At 44.6% G+C, this 20170-nt stretch overlaps 1 protein-coding gene across 1 annotated transcript in view; it reads right to left on the bottom strand.

Moving 5' to 3' along the window:
• Positions 1 to 328: 328 nt before the first annotated feature.
• FBLN2 (fibulin 2) overlaps positions 329 to 20170 on the bottom strand; it is a 203241-nt gene continuing 183399 nt past the window's right edge. Inside the window, exons 7-17 of the mRNA XM_027837260.1 lie at positions 19664 to 19777; positions 18141 to 18242; positions 15821 to 15961; positions 9714 to 9848; positions 8142 to 8279; positions 5619 to 5762; positions 4876 to 5004; positions 3426 to 3551; positions 2008 to 2124; positions 727 to 855; positions 329 to 414 (exon numbers count right to left, since the gene is read on the bottom strand). Coding sequence (XP_027693061.1) covers positions 329 to 414; positions 727 to 855; positions 2008 to 2124; positions 3426 to 3551; positions 4876 to 5004; positions 5619 to 5762; positions 8142 to 8279; positions 9714 to 9848; positions 15821 to 15961; positions 18141 to 18242; positions 19664 to 19777 — 1361 coding nt within the window. The remainder of the gene's footprint in view (positions 415 to 726; positions 856 to 2007; positions 2125 to 3425; positions 3552 to 4875; positions 5005 to 5618; positions 5763 to 8141; positions 8280 to 9713; positions 9849 to 15820; positions 15962 to 18140; positions 18243 to 19663; positions 19778 to 20170) is intronic.

The following is a 20170-nucleotide window of genomic DNA, read 5'->3' as shown; positions in this document are numbered from 1 at the left end:
CCCCCCCCCAAACACAAGTCCTTCCTCTATTCCTTCAGGGGATTGGTGGTTTCTGTGATTGTCACACCATTGAACCCACCAAACCAGGAGCTAAACTCAGACCAGTTTCTCTCTGACTATGAGTCTGAGCCCCAGACATGTTCCTTTGGCCTTCAGACCACTCGTGGAAGTCATCCATCAACTAGATTAGGAAGACTTTGGGAGAAGACATAAAAATCCCACCCACGAAACAGATACCCTGGCGTAGTTGGACCTAAGTCCAGTGGTGTTCACAATAAATTTAACCCAGATGCTTGAAACATTCCCAGAGCTTCCCTGTTGGAAGTCCCTAGGTGGAGGGCTTTGATGCTGCCTGGACCCTATGGAGTTGGCGGCCTGGTGAGATCCCCTCAGATAGGCCCTTCATGAAGAGGTCTGGGCATAGGAGAGTCAGAACCCACAGATTCCACAGAACAGGAAGGATCAGCACAGCTGTCTGTTTTGATCCACACCCACACCATCCGCTTTGCCATTCTTCAAAAAGCAAGGAGACAATAAGAAACATGTCTCTACTTCTTCCTTCTCCTATTTTCCCTGGCAGTGACCGATAGAGGTATGTACACAGGGGAAAGAATTAAGTAGAAAATTACCTTTGTTCACAACAGGACTGGTAGGAAGTGCCCTCTGTCTGATAGGGATCCCCATCTCCTCCCCCTGGAAAGGGAGGCATTCCAGCCTCTTACTCACCTCTGCAGGTCCGGCCATTGGCCATCATGGTGTAGCCCTGCTCAGGACAGGCACATTGGTAACTGCCAGGGACATTGACGCAACGGAAGGTACAGAGGATGCCAGCACTTTGGGTGCACTCATCAATGTCTGAGGAAAAGATCGAAAGCCACATTCAGCAAGGAACCTGAGGAGTCATTAATAGAGGTATCTACTGATCCCTCCCCTCAGGCAATCACAATAGCACCCCACCCCTCTATGACATTCTGTACTTTTCACAGCCCAGTGCCCCAAACCATAGCCAGTTATTATGATTAATTTTAATTTTATTCTTTATTTTTAATAATTTATAATAATTAATGACAATAACTAGTATTTATATAATACTTTAAGGTTTACAAAACTCTTTATAAATATTATCTCATTTGATCTTCATAATAATGCTGGGAGGAAGGTACTATTATTATCACCCCCGTTTTCCAGATAAGAAAACTGAGGCAGACAGAGGTTAAGTGACTTGCCCAGAGTCATATAGCTGGTGAGTATCTAAGGCTACATTTGAATTCAGGTCCTCCTGACTCCAGTCCCAGTACTCTATCCACTGCACCACCTAGCTACCCCAAATCTGACCTTATTGCTTTACTTTTCAATCTCATTACATCTTTCCAACATCTTTGAAGACTAGAGGGGACATATATGTGTGTATCTATGGATGATCACCCATTGGGTGAGTAAGGAAGAGGATATGCTAGATTACTCTAGGAATCCCCTCCAGTTTTCTGATTTTGTGAGTTTTCTTGATGAGTTTTACAGCATTTAGAACTGAAGTACATCTAATCCAACTCCCCTCCCTTTCCCATTTTCCAGATGGAAAAAACTGAGGTTCAAAGACCTGTAGTGATTTGTCACAGATCATCCCATTAATGAAAACCAGAATCAGGATCTGAACACAGAATAGGTAACTCTAAGGCCAGGGCTCTCCCTTACACTGTACTGAATTACTTGGCAAATTTAGGTCAAGAGTTTAAAGCATGTCTACAACCTATGGCCCTATTTTTGCCTGGCCTGAGAGCTAAGAATGGTTTTTTTACATTTTTAAATAAAGTTTTGTTGTATTTAGAAGTATAAAAACCATTGTTAGTTTGCTAGGGGTACTAAAACTGGCAGAGGGCAGCTTGCCCCATTCCCTTCCTCCATGGTGGTACATGGAAGAAAGTGATAAAAGGGGAAACAAGGGCACAGAAAAGGTACAATTGGCCACTGTCCCCTAATGCCCAGCCCCTCCCTGAACACACAGCCCACCTTTACACGCGTGCCCATCCTCTGCGAGCTGGTAGCCTTGCCGGCAGTAGCACTGGTAGGAACCGTAGACGTTGGCACATTCCTGGCTGCAAGGGTTGTTTTCGCACTCATTCACATCTGCAGTGGGGAGGGGAGGAAACAAGTGACAGCCTTTACCAACAGGTTACAGACTCAGCAAAGGGAAATCAGGTCCCAGGCTGTTCTTCCCCACTTCCTTTTTAACCTGTCTAGCTTGTATCATTTTGTTTGTTTGTTATCTCCACCAGATTGTGAGCTCCTTGAGGGCAGGCATTGCCTTTTGATTCTTTTTAATTCTCTAGGGCTTAGCACACATAGTATGTGCTTAATAAATATAGGTATGTAGCTGACACATAGTAGGTACTTAATAACTTGTCATTTGTTCTTTCTTCTTGAAGAGGACCATGACATCAGGAAGATGATGCCATAAATACTTATTGATTGACTGACAAGATAACCCAATGTCACTATGACAAATTATGAAAAAGCATTGGCTTTTACCATGGGAAGGGAGAACCAACTATTAATAACAATGCACATTTTTATTAGCTTTAAGGTTTACAAAGATTGTTTACAATGACCCTTTGAGGACAGTAGTCCAAGTATTGTTGCACCTATTTACTGTGTAATTTACTATTATACGCATACTGTGAGTCAGGTCACACAGCTTTTTATGGGCCAAGCCAGGATACCTAGTCCCATGTTCTTTCCATTTTACTCCAAACCACCAGTTCAATGCTTACGTTGCCCTAGAGTTTCATTCTATCAAGGTCAGCTTCAGGGAACAAGTGGACTGGGGGCCAGGGCTTGAGAGCTTTAGTACTGAAATCTGTGTTGTAAAGAGCTCAGTTAATATGGGATTAAAACTGAGTTTAGAGTGACATTCCTGAGTCCAGCAATCTCTCCGTTTTTGTACGAATGGACCCATGTCCCAAGTGTTGGCCAGTCCTTCTTGCTAAGCCAGGCAATGGGAAAGGGGGCTATGGGTTTTTCCCAGTATCATAGTACTATACTGCTTGGCAGAGGAAAGGAGCTAGGAATGAATAAATATCTGAAATGCCCAGTTTTATCCTTTTTCCTCTCTACTCCCTCAACACAGGCACAGACATGGCTTTACCCTTATGTCTCAGGGAAAATAAGCAGATCCTTATTATTATTATTATTATTATTATCAATACTAATACTAAGCAGATCTTCTGTGGAATGTGAACTCCTTGATGGAAGGGATTGCATTTGTCTTTTTTTGTATCTTCAGGGGTTAGCACAAGGACCTGGCATGTAGTAAATGCTTAATGAATGCTTGTTAATTGACTGATGGATTGATTGAAATGCCACATCCTCATGCCATTTATCCAGGTGTGCAGAAAGACCACAGGAAGAAAGAAGAGGCTAGTAGGCACCTTCACAATGCTTTCCATCAAAGGCCAGCTGGAATCCAGAGGAGCAGGAGCAGCGGTAAGAACCAGGGGTGTTTTCACAGGCTTGCTGGCACAGGCGTCCTGGATAGCTCCAACACTCATTTACGTCTGTAGGCCAAGCCAAGGAAAAACAGGCAGACTCAGTGAGACTGGGAGACATGAGAGAGAGAGAGAGAGAGAGAGAGAGCAGATGGGAAGATAGGAGCAGTATCAGGGATTGGACCCACAGTTTCATAGGTATAAGGAACTTCTGGGTGAGCATACTCACTTACCAATGCGAATTGGCAATTTTTTGGAATTTATAAAGCACTGAGAAGATGTGATTTGCCTGAGGTCACACAGCTGATAGGAACCTGAATCCAGATCTTCGAGATTGGTTCTTCATTGACTATGTCAAGCTAATGAATTAGAAAGAAAGAAAGATGATGGATAAATAGAAAGATAAAGGTAGATAGATGGATGGATGGAGAGATAGATAGACAGACAATAGATAATAGAGAGATGGATAGATAGATAAGTAGATAGATGGATAGGTGGATGAATGAATGGAGAGACAGAGAGACAGAATACAAAAGATAATAGAGAGATGGATGGATAGATAGGTGAGAAGGGGAAGAGAGAGAGGAGAGAGAAAGAGAGAAATACACAGAGACAGAGAAAGACATACAGAGATAGAGAGAGACAGAAAAGGAAATGGAGAGAAACAGAGCTGGAAAGGAGAGAAGGAGAGAGACAGAGAAATGTAGAGCACAGCGGAAGGAGCACTGACTGCATCTAGGGTAGAAAGATTGCCATTAGATTACTAGTTCTGCTCCTTACTAGCTGTGTGACCTTGGGCAATTCACTTCCCTTCTTTGAGTCTCAGTTTTCTCATCTGGAAATGGGGGAGGCACAGGCCTCTCTTTACTTCAAATCCTATGCTCTCAAATGAGCTAACATATTTGCAAAAACACTTTTTAAACTTTAAGATACTATAGAGATGCTAGCTTCCTCTCTCTCCATTGCACCATGCTGCTCTTCTATTCAGCAGAGCTGGAAAGAATGAAGCTTGGTGAGTTGGTCCCTTAACCATTTCTGAGTGTAGATGGTGAGTTGTGGCACATGGAACCATTTCCAAGATGATTTAAATGGATAGCTTCTGGAGCTGGAAGACAACTTTGATAACATGTAGTCCAGTTCCTTCATTTTACAGATGGAGAAACAGGCCCAGAGAGAAAAGACTTACCCGATATTACACAGATATGAACTAGTACAAGATTAAAACCTGAGCCCGCTGATTCTCCAAATTCAGTGCTCTTTCCACTAGACCACACAATAATCACATCATTTTCTCAAGGGAGCTGGGCACTGGCCCATCACCCATCGTAGAGGTAAGAGAGGAGGAGAGTAGGTCTGGGCAAAGAGGGAGGGGACTCTCTGGAATCTCACATACCAACACAGGATCTGCTGAAAGCATCATATTGATAGCCCATCTTGCAGTCACAGCGGTAAGTCCCAGGAAGATTGTGGCATACCTGGCCCTCGCCACACCGGTGGACACCTGTCTCACATTCATCAACATCTAGAAAAGCAAATCCCAGGGGATGGGTTAGAGGCAGCCATCACCAATCAGGAAAGGGTCCCTTGCTTTTGTTCTGATCAAATCAAGGAGCAGATATTCAAATTCTTTCCCTTCCCTTCCCTTTCCTCCTTAATCTGGGGCACTCTTTACGGCCAGCTGGTGGGTCTGGAGTGGCTGAGACTCTCAGAATCAAACTTTAGGGCAAAAGGAATCTTAGTGATTAACTTGTGTGAGCCCTTCATTGTACAGATAAGGAAGCGGAGACCCTAAAGAAGGCAAGTGAATTGCTCACAGTCTCCCATTCAGTTAGCCAACAAAGCCCCAATTTCTTGTCTCCCTGTCCACTGCTCCTTCACTACACCAAAATGCCTCTTTTCCTATACTGCAGGATTCTTGATTTTCTTGCCAACACCATGCAACCCAAGACAAGTTGCATTCTTCACATTCACCTAGCCAGAACATCAACCCGAGAATTGTTAAGTTGGCATCTATGAGGTCACCCCCCTGAAAGGCCTCCCAAATGTGACACAGTCAAGGATTCTCCTGGCCCCAAACACAGTTCCTATGCTTGCTGCCCACAAGTAGGTGAGCACGTGCCTAAGGCTGCTTCTTACCCACACACTTGGACCCATCCTCGCTAGAATGGTATCCCCGGGTACACAGAAGCTGATTCCTCTGACAAGTGTAGGACCCAACAGTGTTGATGCAATTAAATCCAGGCTTGCATGGCTCAGGAAGAGAAGTGCATTCATTAATGTCTGAAAAAGAAAAAAATCAGAGTATTGGGCATCAGTTCTTAAGATGATCTCACTCAGCCTTTCTGCTGGTTGTCTTGCTTTGATTCCAAGAATCCTAAACTCATAGGATGCCAGAGTTAGAAGGGACATTAGAATAAAATTTCAGAGTTTTATGGGACCTTAGGACAAAAAATTAGAGCTGGAAGAGACCTTAGAAAACAAATTAGAACTGGAAGGGAACAAAATGTCAGAGCTGGAAGGGACTTTGGAACATAAAATACTGAGCTGGAAGGGACCTCAGAATATGGAGTATCAGACCTGGAAAAGACTTTAGAAATTATTTAGAGTAGGAATTCTTAACCTGGGGTCCACTGACCTTTTCAGGGGGGCTATGAACTTGGACGAAAATAAAGTTACATCTTCATTTTCACTAATCTCTAACTAAAATTTAGCATTTCCTTGAATTATGAATGTGGGCAACAAACCACAGTAGTATTAGCAATACTCATAAATTTAGCACCAGTAGAAATCACAAATATTTTCATATCACATTAGGGTTGTAGATATTTAGAAATGTTAATTACATTCCTCACTACCTCAAAATTAATGCAATTTTTAGTCCAGAAGTTAGATCATCCATGATCATAGTTTTCTTATCTCCAGTTTGTATTTCAGTAATAATTGCCTTCCTTTGTAATCCTATGAATTTCATTTTATGGCTATTAAAAACATTATTCTGAAAAAGGATCCATAGGTTTTCCCAGAGTATCAAACGAATTCATCTATGAAAAAAGTGAAGAATCCCTGATCTAGTGAAATCCTCTCATTGTTCAGATGAGGATCAGAGAGGAGAAGTGACCCAAGGTCACACAACTGGTAAGTGACCAGTTGGGACTAAAATCCAAATCTCTGCTGACTCCCTATCTAGGGCTCTTTCAATTATGCTGCTTTGTCTGTAAGTGACACATCTACTGCCAGGAACATCTGAAATTTTGCTTATTACAAAATGTGCACCAGCTCTTTGATAAGTGTTTTAGATAGTACCTCTCAGTGGGTTACAATCACTTTGATATCTTTTCCAGATATACCTTCAAGGGAGAAAGAACTGGCTTAGGAGTCAGAAGGTATCATTTGAAGAATATCAAAAAGCTCCCCTGTGCCATAATATTCCTCCAACCGGCCAGCCATGGGACCTGGAATTCTTATCATTAGTGACCCTTCTAAGTCAAGTAATATCAAAGGCCTATGTTAAAGTTTGTATGCGATACCTAGGCAGGTGGTGTGTAATATTAACATATGACTGGGTTATTATTACTGTAACTTAGGAAAGACAAAGTCTGGGATGGGATATAGGAAGGTGAATTTTGATATGGTGGTATACAGGGAGGAAAATATCTGGATCCTGGTATACTTCCTGAGAGGCCAGGCTTGGATAAGAGGCCCCAATGAGTGCCCTGATATCTAGAGAGTAGCAGAAAGGTCCAGGGTGTTTAGTAGAAGGAAAGGGTCTGAATTGGAAGAAGTAATAATGGTTGACCTTTCCATAGCTTCTTAAAGACTCATAGAATATTTATAGACCTAGAGTTAAATTAACTCATATTTACAGAGAGTTTTAAGGGTTAAAAATCATTTGCATCACACTGAACCTACGAGGTCAGTGGGGTAAGTATCATAACCCTCATTTTACACATGTGGAAATTGAGTCTCAGGGAAGTGAAGTGACATACTCAATGTTCATACAGCAAATGAGGGGCAGAGCCCAGACTTAAGCCCGAGTTATAATGTTATAGGATCAGAGATTTAGTTTTAGAAGGGACTTCAGAGGTCATCTAGTCTAATGCCTTCTTTTTAGAGACAAGGAAACCGAGATCTTGGACTTTTCCAAGATCATACTGGTAGTAAATGTTGATTCAATAGTCCATGCTTTTTCCAATATCCCACTAATTCTTTTAAGTTAAAGTCCAGTAAATACTCTTTCCACTACCCCACAGCATACCTTTCATCTGATTCTTACAATCCTACCTTGGGGAGGTAGGCAGGGAAGCAACTGTTCTCATTTTACAAATGGGGACATGAGAGTTCTCAGAAGTCAAGGGATTTCCCCAGCACCTCACAGATAATAAATGATAGAGTTAGGACTTACACCAAAGTCTTCTAGTCCCAAGCTCAATTTTCTTTTCACTATACCACACTGCTTCTGATGGGTCTATGGAAACTGTTTAGTGGAGTGATGTTGAAATATTGGAAGTGGATGCCAATTCACCACTTTGCTGTGTTACTGAAAGCTGGTCCTAGCCACAGTCAGCTTGTGAATGGGGTTAAGAGCTGAAGGATGAATGTGAATAGGGCTGGATGCCCAGGCCAAAGCTGCTGGAGTGGGGCCAGGAGACTTACACTTACCCACACAGTTGCCCTCTGGGTCTTGTAGAAACCCAGCCATGCAGCGCTGCTTGGATTCACAGTAGAAAGAACCCTGGGTGTTCTGACACACAAAGTTGACTTTACAGCTGTGGGTCCCCTGGGCACACTCATCGATATCTGTGAAAAACGGACAGGAAGCAAATAGGTGGTTACTCCTCTAAGGCTACCTTACCAGCACCACTAATGAGGAACGGAGGGAAAGAGCCAAGGGCAACAGAAGGGCCTTGAGACAAACTCTAAAGCCAGGGTCTGAGTCAACACCTCATAGAACGACTTTTATCGAGTCAGGCCATACTGATTTCACAGAATGGTAGCTCTAGAAAAGACCTCAGAGATTATCTAGTCTCTCCCCCTGCCCTAATTTTACAGGTAAGGAAACTGAGGCCCAGAGAAGATAAGTGAAAAAAGCAGGCCAGAGCCTGACCTGGATCCCAGATCTCCTGCAACCCCGTCTAGTACAAGACACAATGTCTGCCTCTTCACTAAAAGTACAGGGGTTTGAACCTTTCCATACTGCAAGGACCTGCCATTTTGTCAGTGTGGATATTAATGCCATGAGTTGAAATGCCTTCCATTAGCGGAATGTAAGCTCCTTGAATCAATCAATTCAACATCAGTTATTAAGTGCCTGCTATGTGTCAGGTATTTTATTTGGTTCTGGGAATATGCAAACAAGAATAAAACACTCCCTACTTTCAGAAAGCTTACATTGGTGTGTGTGTGTGTGTGTGTTTGTGTGTGTGTGTAACAATGCATACAGTAAATAATACAATCTTTGTATCTCTAGTGCCTAGTACAGCGCCATGTATATAATCAATACTTACTAAAAGCTCATTGAACTGAATGGAAATGAATTGAATTGATCCAGGTGAAATGATCCCCCCAAACCCTCTTTGGTTTTAGTAGATAGTCTTGGAGAGTCTCTGTGACCAAAATAAAACCCATCACCCTATGACCAGTCTGGTAATGAGACTCTTGTAAATTAATTAGGCTGGTCCTTGGGAGACAGACACACAGTCCATCACCAAGTCTGTGCTCACTGGATGATCAGTCTAGAACTTGAGGCCATCCAGTCCAATCTGGTCATTTTGCAGATGTGTACCTAAGCCAAGGGACATTAAGGGACTTGTCCAAAGTCACACAGCTAGTAAGTATCTGAAGCTGGATTTGAACCCAGGTCTTCATGACTCCCAGTTTTGAACTCTATCCCCTATTCCATGTTCCCTCTCAAGGTTCCCCCAGGTTGGTGGCACCCACTGGAGCTTGTGTTGCGTTGGCATGGCCTTTGAAGACTCAGTGTCACTGCCATGAGCAGTGAGTGGTAAAAGCCAATGGAGGCTTCACTGTTACTCCTTGGTACAAGTGGAGCTGGGTTTTAACTCATTTCTTAGTACAGATTTCCTTGTCACTCTTTATTCTTCTAACATAGCATTAGGGGTGGGAATGGATTAATCTGTAAAAGCAAATTAAATACGCATATAAGAAAAAAAAATGAAAGCCATTTGCTGAGCTCTGGATCCTCAACCAAGGCATTGTAGGTGTCTTTCTTACCTACACACTCTCCTTCTTTCAACTCATATCCCGACTCACAGTTGAGATCTTTGTAACAGTGGAAGGACCCCACTGTGTTCACACAGTGCTCGCCTCGGCTGCATGTGTGTGTGTCCGTCACACACTCATTAATATCTAGAAGAGGAAAAGGAAACAAGGAGAATTCAACAGCTTGGCTCACTACCATCAAAGGATAGCTTCTGAAATCCCAACAGAACCAAACTGCTTGGACTCAGGTCAATTAGCTCCCGAGGGGCTCCCTTGCCAGGATTCTATTGTTAGGCCCGTTGCTTTGCAAAATCAGCTTTTTTCAGTGCCATCATTTTCAGGGAGTAGGGGTAGCTTTATTGATTACTATTAAGCCTTATAATCTAGCCTGACTTGGCAGTGGGGGATGAAACTGGCTGTTGAAATTGTGAATATGACCCTGGAGACCAAAGAGAGGTTCGGGGTATCCTGGTACAGAACAGTGTGGTTGCTTACAGGAGACACTGTGATACTTGATTTTGTCTCATTGTTATGACTTCAGGGAGGCATTTTGAGACTGGAGACTACTGACCTCTAAGACCCCTCTACTATAGCCAGGGGCCTTGGCTTTTGAAAGGGTAGGAGAGATACAGTTGGGCTCACCTCCTAACATCTGTACACATCTGGCACTACAATAAGGCCAAGGGTAAGAAATATTGACCCTGTGCCTTGTAAAGAGTCATTCAAGGTAGGCTGTTCTTGTACTCATGGTTGACTTTGGTCTTCTTGACATTCCTCACACATGATACTCCATCTCCCCACTCTGCCTTTTTGCTGGAGTGCTCTCCCTCCTCATTCCTGCCTCCTGGATTCCTGGACTTCCTTTAAGATTCAACTCACATCCCACCTGAAAGGTCCTAAACAGTTCCCTCTGTTGCTAGTACCTTTCCTCTGAGTTCATCTTCTACTTACACTGTATATATCTTGTAAGCACATTTTCCCCCCACCCATGTCATCCATTAGCATGTAGGCCCCTCCAGGTCAGGGTGTTTTTCTTTGCTTTAGTAACAGTTGGGTATATACTTATTGGTAGCTGGGAATAGAAAGAGTTAAGAAATGGGTGGGGGGACAGATGAGAAAAGTTTAAAGGCCAGTGGGAAGGAACCTGGGAAATATTAAGTCCAAAACATGCATTTTACGGAGGGAAAAACTGAGGCCCAGATTGAGGAAGAGATTTGCCCAAGGTTATCCAGTGTGTCAGTGGCCAAGCCAGAAAATGGAGTCAGTCTGCCATGTTGAATTCCTTCTTGCATGATTGTGAAGGTTCAGGGCATGGGGTTTAGAAAGCCCAGAATTCTGAGTTAAATCTTAACTGTGACACAGGGAAACTGGGTTTCTGGCTAAGCCAAGACATCATAGACAGCACAAAGAATAGAATGTCCATAGAGGGCTCCATTTTGGTTATCCTATAATGAACTAAGAAGAGTCACAGCATCATTGATCTGGTCTAACCTCCTTATTTTATAGATGCCTTGCCAAGGTCACACATGACTGGGATAGGAATCCAGGCCTTTGGACCCCAACGCCAGGGTTCTTTACACTACGTTAAGTGAGGGGGACCTTTCTCCCAATGATGTCTAGGGACCTAGACCTTAACCTGAGGGCTAGTGAACTCTAAAGAGATCTCCTTTTCTAACTGCTTTGAGCTTTTCTTTATCTTATCCTATTACTTCTGGCCATGCTACACAGCCCTGGAAATAGAAAGGCTTGGGAAGGAGAGAAGAGAGAGCCACTCACATGGGTAAAAATTCTGTTAGCCTGCTGGAAACCCCTCTGATCTCACCTGCCTGGGGCTAGAGGAAAATGGAGAAGACAGTCCCATGCAAAGGGCCACCCTGCCTCTGCTCTTTGGGTCCTCTTGGGCCTCCTTTCTGGGGCACAGTTATGGGGCCTGGAAAGTAAGAGGGCTGGGCAAGGACTGTCTGCAAGCAAGGTCAGTGTAAGGATCAGGCCTTCTAGATTCTGAACCCTTCAGGGCCCAATACAGCACCAGCCACCTGGGAAACAGAGGAGAAAAACACTCTCAATCCCCAAGGCAGTCAGGGCAGAGGGTCCTGAGGCTACAAGTAGATAGGGCCTTGACAGTTTCTTGTCTCCCACTATGGCTGAAGGGTATGGTTTTACACAGAACACTTGGAGCTGCTATCGGAACCTCTTAATAGAGTAAAGATGAGAGAAAGGTTGGTAGGGGAGAGTAAGAAGGGGGGAGGGGAGAGGGGAGAAGGGAGAGGGAGAGAAGGAGGGAGAAAGAGCAGGGAGAGAGGCATGAAGAGGAGGAGAGGGAAAGAGAGGAGGGAGGAGGGAAGAAGGGAGGGAGAGAGGGAGGGAAGGGGAGAGAGAGAGGGAAGAAGAGAGAGAGAGTGAGAGAGAGAAAGAGAGGAGGGAGGGAGAGAGAGAAGGAGGGAGAAAGAGCAGGGAGAGATGCAGGAAGAGGAGAGGGAAAGAGAGGGTAAGAACGGGGAGGGAGAGAAGTGTGAGGGGAGAGGGAAAGACATGGAGAGAGAGGGGAAAAGAGAGGGAGAGAGAGGGAGGGAAGAAAGAATAAAGGGGGGAAGGAAAGGAGGCAGTGAGGGAGAAAAGGGAGAGGGGAGAAATAGAGGAGAGAAAAAAGATAAAGGGGAGGCAGGAGAAGGAAAAGAGGGAGAGAAAGGAGAAAGAGGATGAGGGAAGGAATGAGAAATGGAGAGGGAAGATGCCAAGAAGGGGGGATGGAAATTTGGGGAGGGGGAAGGGAAAAGCAGAGAAGGTAGAGAATGGGAGGAAAGAGAGAGAGAAGAAATCAAGGAGAGATAGAAGAAAGAGGAAGAAGGTGAGAGGGCAGGGATGAAGGAAGCGAAAGAAAGAGACCAAGAAGAGTAGGATGGAAAATTGAAGAGTGAAAGAGAAAAAAGGGAGAAGGAAAAATAAGAGGGGATGGAGGAGAAGAGGAAATGGAAAGAAGGGAAAGGGCAAAGAGGAGAGAAAGCTGGAGGAACAAAGAGATAGGGGAGATGAGGGGGAGAGAGAGAGAGAGCTAGAGCGAGTCACAATGAGCCTTTGAGAGAAAGAAGCAGAGCCTCCGAGGGTGAGTGACTGGGGAGAGGGAGGAGGAGAAGGAAAAGCAAGAGTGGGCAATTTTCCTGAGTGTTATTTTAGAAATGTCCCTGACTCCAGCTGAGTGGGATGTCTGCATTCTCTTCAAAGAGGAGAATGATGCAGTTCTTTTACCCTCTTGGGAAAGAGGGACACAGCAACAGCTCAGTCGATGATCAGAATTTGGAGTGAAAAGGGACCTTGGAAGCCCCTGAGTTGAACCCTCTCATTTCACAGACAAGGAAACTGAGACACAGAGAGGTTAAGTGACTTGCCCAGGGGTTACACAGCAAGTAAATGTTTGGTGTGGGAATTTAACCCAGGTCTTTCTGACTACAAGTCTGTTACCTGGTTTACTACGCCAGGCTGCTTTCCATCTTTATAGCACCATGCAAAGTAGACACTGCTGTGTGTTATTCTGAGGATACCCAGCAGCCTGTGTTCTGGGTTCTTAGTGGCATCTAACACCCGAATCATATCTAATTCAATTTTGAATGCCCCATCTTCCCCTGAGCTCAGCACAGTGCTTAATTTCTCAGTCCAGACTTGAGGGGTTAGCTATCCATGTGAGTGAAGATACATTTGCAGGTTAAGGGAAGACAGATGTTCCGAGTAGAAGAGGTAGGTGAGCCTTGTCTTGGCAGAAGCCCAACTCCTGGCAGGAGAGGACAAAGGAGGAAGCCACTCTTAACCTCACTCCCCTTCCCCAAAAAAGGAAGGGCCATTGGATCGCTCCATTCTATCCACAAAGACCACAGAGGGTTCGTGTCCCAGTCTACCAACATATAGGACAAAACTTATTTTCGATGACTGAAATGGATCATATATCAAATGGGAAAAGCTCATGCCAAAGTGAAATAGTACTGATGAACCATACCCTAACTTGGGACTGTTTCTTTCGTTTCTCTAGGCAGATTTAAAAAAAAAAGGTGCCCTGAATTTCCCCAATCAGAGCTGATTGGGAGGGTGCTGTCCTGAGATCTCTCCCCTAGTGGGGCCTTACGTCCTAAAGTCTCTCCCTGAATTTGTCTTTTATAAAAGTTGATTTGAGATTGTATTTTGTACTGTTTGCCCCAGGTGTTAAGACTGCTAGTTAGAACTCTTTCCTCTCTCATGGAGACCTGGTTACTATAGACTGTCACAAATCAGGCAACAAAAACCACCTTGTACTCTATGCCCTAGGCAGAAGGGATTGCTTCTAAGAGAGAGAGCTTCTGGAAATGGGCCAAAGGGGGCTTCTTTTCAAGAACCTGCTCCCAAAACTAGCTGCAGACAAGATTCCTTTTTTTGAGCCAGGCCTTCTTTCCAAAAGAAAGCCTTTCCAGAGAGAAGGCAGGGTTTAGCCCATATGGACAAGGCCTCACGGAGGCCAGGAGAAGACTAAAACTGGTTATCTTTCCTCCCATCTTGCCTAGAATTCGTAAGCCACCTTGGCCTGCACAAACATTTTAATCTCTGATAACTTGGATGAAGGAAACTCCTAAGGGAAAGATACTTCTGTATGGCTCCGGTGGTAAGCAGTCTTCATTGAGATGATCACTCTTTCAAACGTGCACATATTGACATTATCTAACACCAGAAAAGGGCTAAGACACATCATTTTGCAAGCAAAGTATGGAAGCAGTTTGCTTGTTCTCCCCACTCCACCCCCCAGGCTCAGCATGGAGCCCTGAAGCAGTGGTTGGCCCGGGGTTTCTGGGGACAGGCAGACCTTTGGCAGACACACAATGGCTCCCCTTGGGCCCGAGATGCTGGGCCAAGTAGTGGCATTGGGCCTATTGGCCCCAGAGATGCAGAGACTGGTGTGGAAGTGGGGGCTTGGTGAAGTAGACAGGACATGGGTTGTTCATACTTCATGTTTTCTACAGACATGGTGGGCAGCAAAGGAAAATGAGGACAGGGACCCCCAGGCCATAGGTTACACATCTACTATTCATATTCTGATTTGGCCCTTGTCAGGAGTAGGGTGGAGAACATGGTGCTGGGTGTTCAGGCTTGGTGTCACAGGTACATTTCATTAGAGACACAAACAGAAATAACCCCAAATCTGGGTCCTACCCAGAACCACAATGAGAGCCTCAGTAAAGTGCCTAGCATTCCAACAGAACACGTGATTAGACAGAGATCTTGGCTGCCTGACAGGCTGCAGATGCCTTCAGAGGGATTTCTCAAGCCTTTGTATCAATCTCAGAATGATAAAATTTGAAAGCTCAAAGCGACTTCCACAATCATCTCATTTAACCCCTTCACTTTTCAGAGCATGATACTGAGGCTGAAGTGGAAAGTGACTTACCCAAGGTCACACAGCAAATCAATGCTTCCTCAGATACATAAAGCAGGCTGCCCCTGCTTCTGGTTTTTTGTTATCTATCTACTACCTACCTACCTACCTATCTCTCTACCTACCTATCTGTCTGTCTGTCTATCTGTCCATCCATCCATCTGTCCATCCACCCATCCATCTATCTATCTATCTATCTATCTATCTATCTATCTATCTATCTATCTATCTATCTATCTATCTACCTACCTACCTACCTATCTATCCATCTAATCTATCCATTTATTTATCTACCTACTTTATCTGTCTGTCATGGCCTATGAACAGAAATTTACAGAGAGAAGGTGATTAACCAAATCGAGAAACTCCAATGTAGTTTTTGGAGCATCTATACTTCTCATGTATCCAGGCCCAACCCTGGATCAATGTCTCCTTACCTAATGGATTGATTCATCCCCTTGGTCACCCCAGAAGGGAGCCTTCACCCTCTAACTCTCCACCTGCTTCCCCTGTCCATGCTTGCCCTTGGATGTGGACAGGACAAAGCTCAACAGCACAAGACATAGCAGTCTAAGCACATGGCAGGACGAGCCACATTGATATGTCATATGCAAAGGCGACCGAGGGACCCTTTAGCATATGAAGGTGGGATGCGCGGCGTGGCATAGCATGGAGAGCTGTGATGGGTGATGGGATGTGGCTGGTCAAAGAGCCACTCTTGTCTTACCCACGCACTTCCTATGCATGTTGAGGATAAAGCCCTCGGCACAGATCACTGTGTGGTTGACACAATAGAATGATCCCAACGTATTCACACAAAACTGTCTTCGGGTACAATCGTGAGCACCTCTGAGGCACTCGTCCATGTCTACGGCCCCACGGGGGACACCGGGAGGGAAAAACAGAAGGCCGTTAGAATGGTACTGGAGACAGTGGTTGGCCTGTGCTCACAGACTGAGGGAGAGAAAGTGCTCATGAAGCCAGCACTGAACCTGGGCTGGCCTTGACCACGGCAGCTCCCAGGCACATCCTACTCTTCCCCCAGGACGCATCAAGGAGATTAGTCTAGCCGGGAAGAGGCAAGGCTAATCATCACCTCTCTCTCTTCAAAACATCATGTATGTATTACTTAATAATATGAATAGCGAACATTTACATTAAGTTTTATGAAGCACTTTGCAGGTTATTTCATTTGATCCTCACCACAACTCTGTGAAATAAGTGCTATTATTATCCCCATTTTATAGGTGAGGAAACTGAGGCAAAGATTAAATGCCTTGCCTAGGGTCACACAACTAGAAAGTGTCTGAGGCAGGATTTGAACTCAGGTCTTCCTGACTACAAGTCCAGCACTCTAGTCACTATGCCAACTAGCTGCCTCTGCTTAATTATTATTAATTAATTATTATTTTGTCCCAGTAGAATGTAGCAAGCTCCTTGAGGATGGGGCTGTTTTTGCATTTTGTTTTAATATCCCCAGCATTATTTTATACACAACTTGTCTGCCCATATTTGTTTGCACGTTGTCTACCCCATTAAACTGTGAGCTCCTTGAGGTCGGGGAATGTTTTTTGTCTTTCCTTGTATCCCCAGGGCACAGCACAGTCCCTGGCACATAATAAACACTCAGTAAATGTGTGTTGGCTTGATTTGACTTAACTAGCATAGTGCCTGGAACCGAGCAAGCCTTAAAAGAAATGCTGGTTGAGGCTGGGGTCTGAGGAAAGGGTGGAAGAAGGAAGACGCAGAAGATTAAACATATCTCTTGGGTATCCTCTGAGGGATGAGGGCACTGGAATTGGGGGAAATGGATGACATCTCAGAGGAAAGAGCCTTTTGGGGAAGCATATATGGGATTTCTGGGTGTTGGAACATGGCTGGACCTTTGGCCCAGAGTTATACCCAGAATGGAAAAGAGGCCTGGGAATCACCCTCCCAGGTCTAGGAGAAGGACTACCCATTTCCACCACGACCTGCTAGCCCCTGAAAAGAACACTCAGAGCGTCCAAATTCCCTTTGTCCAAGCACATCCTGTCCTGTCCTTACAATGCAAAGCTGGTTCTTACTCTTCTTTCCCCTTTCTCAGTTTTTCTTCTGTGTCTGTAGTTTCTGCTTGCCCTCCTGACTCCCTAAGTTCACAGCCCCTATCTCAACACCACCTAAGACCATGGTGAGGAGCGGGGGCAGGAGGAAGGATCACATTCTGACCCTGCCTCCTCCTTTCTTCCCTGGGCATCTTGTGATGTTGTTAGTGCTCTCCTCACCAGCCCACCAAATCACTTCCCATTTACTCTGGATCTGTTTTGAATTTATCCATTTGTGTTCATGTCATTCCCTAGCACAGTGCCCGGTATATCCATGGGCCTTAATACACACTTGTTAAATTCAATTTCTCTTCCCAACCTTCCTCAGTCTTGAGGACTCAGGGATACTGGGTAAGGAGTGGGAAAACAGAAGACCTTGCACCTTAGCCAAGACTTGCATGCTTCAAACTCGTAAGGAAAGGTGATCAAATTCTTTCCTGTCTTAGCCCATCTTCTCTTTATAGCTCCAAATTCTCAACCAGAGCTCAGTCAAACCCATGGCCCGTAGGGAGGGCTATGCAAAGTTACCAGCCTCACCTAAGACTAGGAAAGAAACAGAGACAAAAGCATCTCCATGCATTCCTATGGTAGTCTGGTAAGATAAGGCCACTGGTAACAGCACAGCTTCTATCAGAAGCTCTCACTCAAGGCAAACTGTCTAATTTTCACCCTGGCCTGACTGCCAGTCTGACTTGAGCAGGACATAATGAGTAGCCTTTTTCTCTTGGACAGGATAAACTTACATGTCTCAAGCTTCCCTGATCACCCCTGGCCCAAGCTTTTGGATTTCATATAGACATTTCTCCATCCTCCTGGCCCTTCACGAGCTTCTAGACTTGGATCCTGCCTCCTTTCGGTCTCTGGTCTCTATGGTTCTAACCTGCAGAGGCCTCATCCTTTCAGTCTATTCACATGCAGATAGCCTTCCCCTAATTCCTCCAACCCGTCCCATCCCACACTCACCTTCACACGAGACTCCATCAGCCATGATGGCGTAGCCAGGGAAACATGAGCACATGACTCTGTTCTCTATGATGTTACACACTTGTTTACAAGGACCATTGTCTAAATCAAGGTAAAAGGTGGGCCAGGTTAGATGGAGGTTACATGGGGACCCGCTCCCCCTTGCCTTCTCTCTACTCTAGCTTAGTTCAGTTATTTATCACTTATCACCTGGACTATTTCAATAACCTTCCAATTTGCTGGTCTCCCTGTTTGTAGTCTCTCCTCTCTCCCATCCAACCTCCAAACAGCAGCCAAAATAACCTTTCTAAACACAAACTCTGACCCTGTCACTCCCCTGCTCAAGAAGCCTCAGTGGCTTCCTATTGCCTCCAGGATAAAATACAGATGCCTCAGTGTGGCATTTAAAGCCCTTCAGAGTCTGACTCCAGCTTAATCTTCTCACATTACTCTCCTTTTCACACTGAGCATTCCACAAACTAGCTCACTTGTTGTTTATTTCTCTCCCCTCCACGCTTTTACCTGGGAAGCTCCTCATGCTGGAATGCTTTCTTTCTCACCTCTCCATACCTAGCTTCTTTTAAGGTAGAACTCATGTGCCACTTTCTACAGGAAGCCTTTTCCCCATCCCATTGATAATTAGCACAATTTCCCTCTTCCTCAAATTAACATGCATATTCTTATGTTTGCATTGTTTAATTTTTCATTGGAACTAGGGATTGTATTTAAAATTCTTTTTTTTTGTTTTTGTATCCCTGGCACCAAGCATAGTATCCTGCATACAGTAGGTGCTTAATAAACATTTGTTGAATTGGATTGGGACTGAGATCATCTGTGCCCCTGAGAACACAGGAGCATAGTGGGACTCCTAAGTATGTAATGATTGTCCCAACTAGTTAAAGGGGTACCCACCTGCTTAAGGCACTGAGATTGCCCCCATTGCATAATCCCAGCTACTCATGTTGGCATGCTGGTATTTCCTCCACTGCTCTCCCTTTAGACCTAGAGCACTCATTATGAATTTGTTGATCTATCTGGTCATTATTATTATTGGTAATTATGATTTCCAATAAGAATTACCAATAGTAGACAGAGCATTTCCTTCATGATGCTGTGAGTCAGGTAAGCAAGTATTATTACCCCACTTTACAGATGAACAGCCTTGATATTAATTTAGTACTTTATAGTTTGCAAGGTACTTTATATACTAAATTATCCCATTAGATCCTGCACAATGAGATAGGTACTATAGCAAGTATTATTATCCCCATTTACAGATACAGAAGCAAAGACTCAGAAAAACTAAGGGCTTTGCCCAGGGCCACAGAGCTATGATTAACTGGAAAGATTCAAACTCAGATCTTCCTGACTCCAAGTCTAGCATGTCATTCACTATACCATATGATGAGTAGAGCGAGCACTTAAACCATTTCCTTGTTTCTGGGTTCAGTGCTCTTTCTAACATGCCCTCCTCCTCCCAAACTACCACTTTCCCCTCCCCACCTGCCACCACCTTTATGTACCTTTGCAAGTGTTTGGAACTGGCTGAGGCAGATGCATGACTTCAGGTTGGCTGTGGGGGGCTTCAGGGGCTAGGGGCCCCTCTTCTCGAGTGCTTGGCTTCATCATTTCACTATCTGTCAACAGACAAATCAGAAAGAATGTTGAGGGGAAAGAGGAAGAGGCAGAGAAGAAGGCGTCCCTTCAATCACTTAGCTCCTTTTATATATGTAACAGACCACTGGCCAATAGGGGCCCAGTCCTGTGACCACATACAGAGACTTGGGGAGCTTACTTCCAGATATGCCTGGAGGTACATAAAGGAAGGTTCTGCCCTCTTTTATTGAGGATGGTACAAGTGTATTGTTAACTGTTTCCCATCCATTTAGTGCATGATGAAGAAAAGCCTTTTAATTGGCTGCTGAGTCAGAACTAAGGGCACATAGCAAAGTCTCCAAGGCAATCTCTCAATCTCTCTCTCTCTCTCTCTCTCTCTCTCTCTCTCTCTCTCTCTCTCTCTCTCTCTCTCT

Source organism: Vombatus ursinus, unplaced genomic scaffold (assembly GCF_900497805.2).
Source record: "Vombatus ursinus unplaced genomic scaffold, bare-nosed wombat genome assembly UNPS02014820.1, whole genome shotgun sequence".
NCBI lineage: Eukaryota > Metazoa > Chordata > Mammalia > Diprotodontia > Vombatidae > Vombatus > Vombatus ursinus.
Note: the sequence above shows the minus strand (reverse complement) of the source record. Positions and strands in the feature narration are given on the sequence as shown.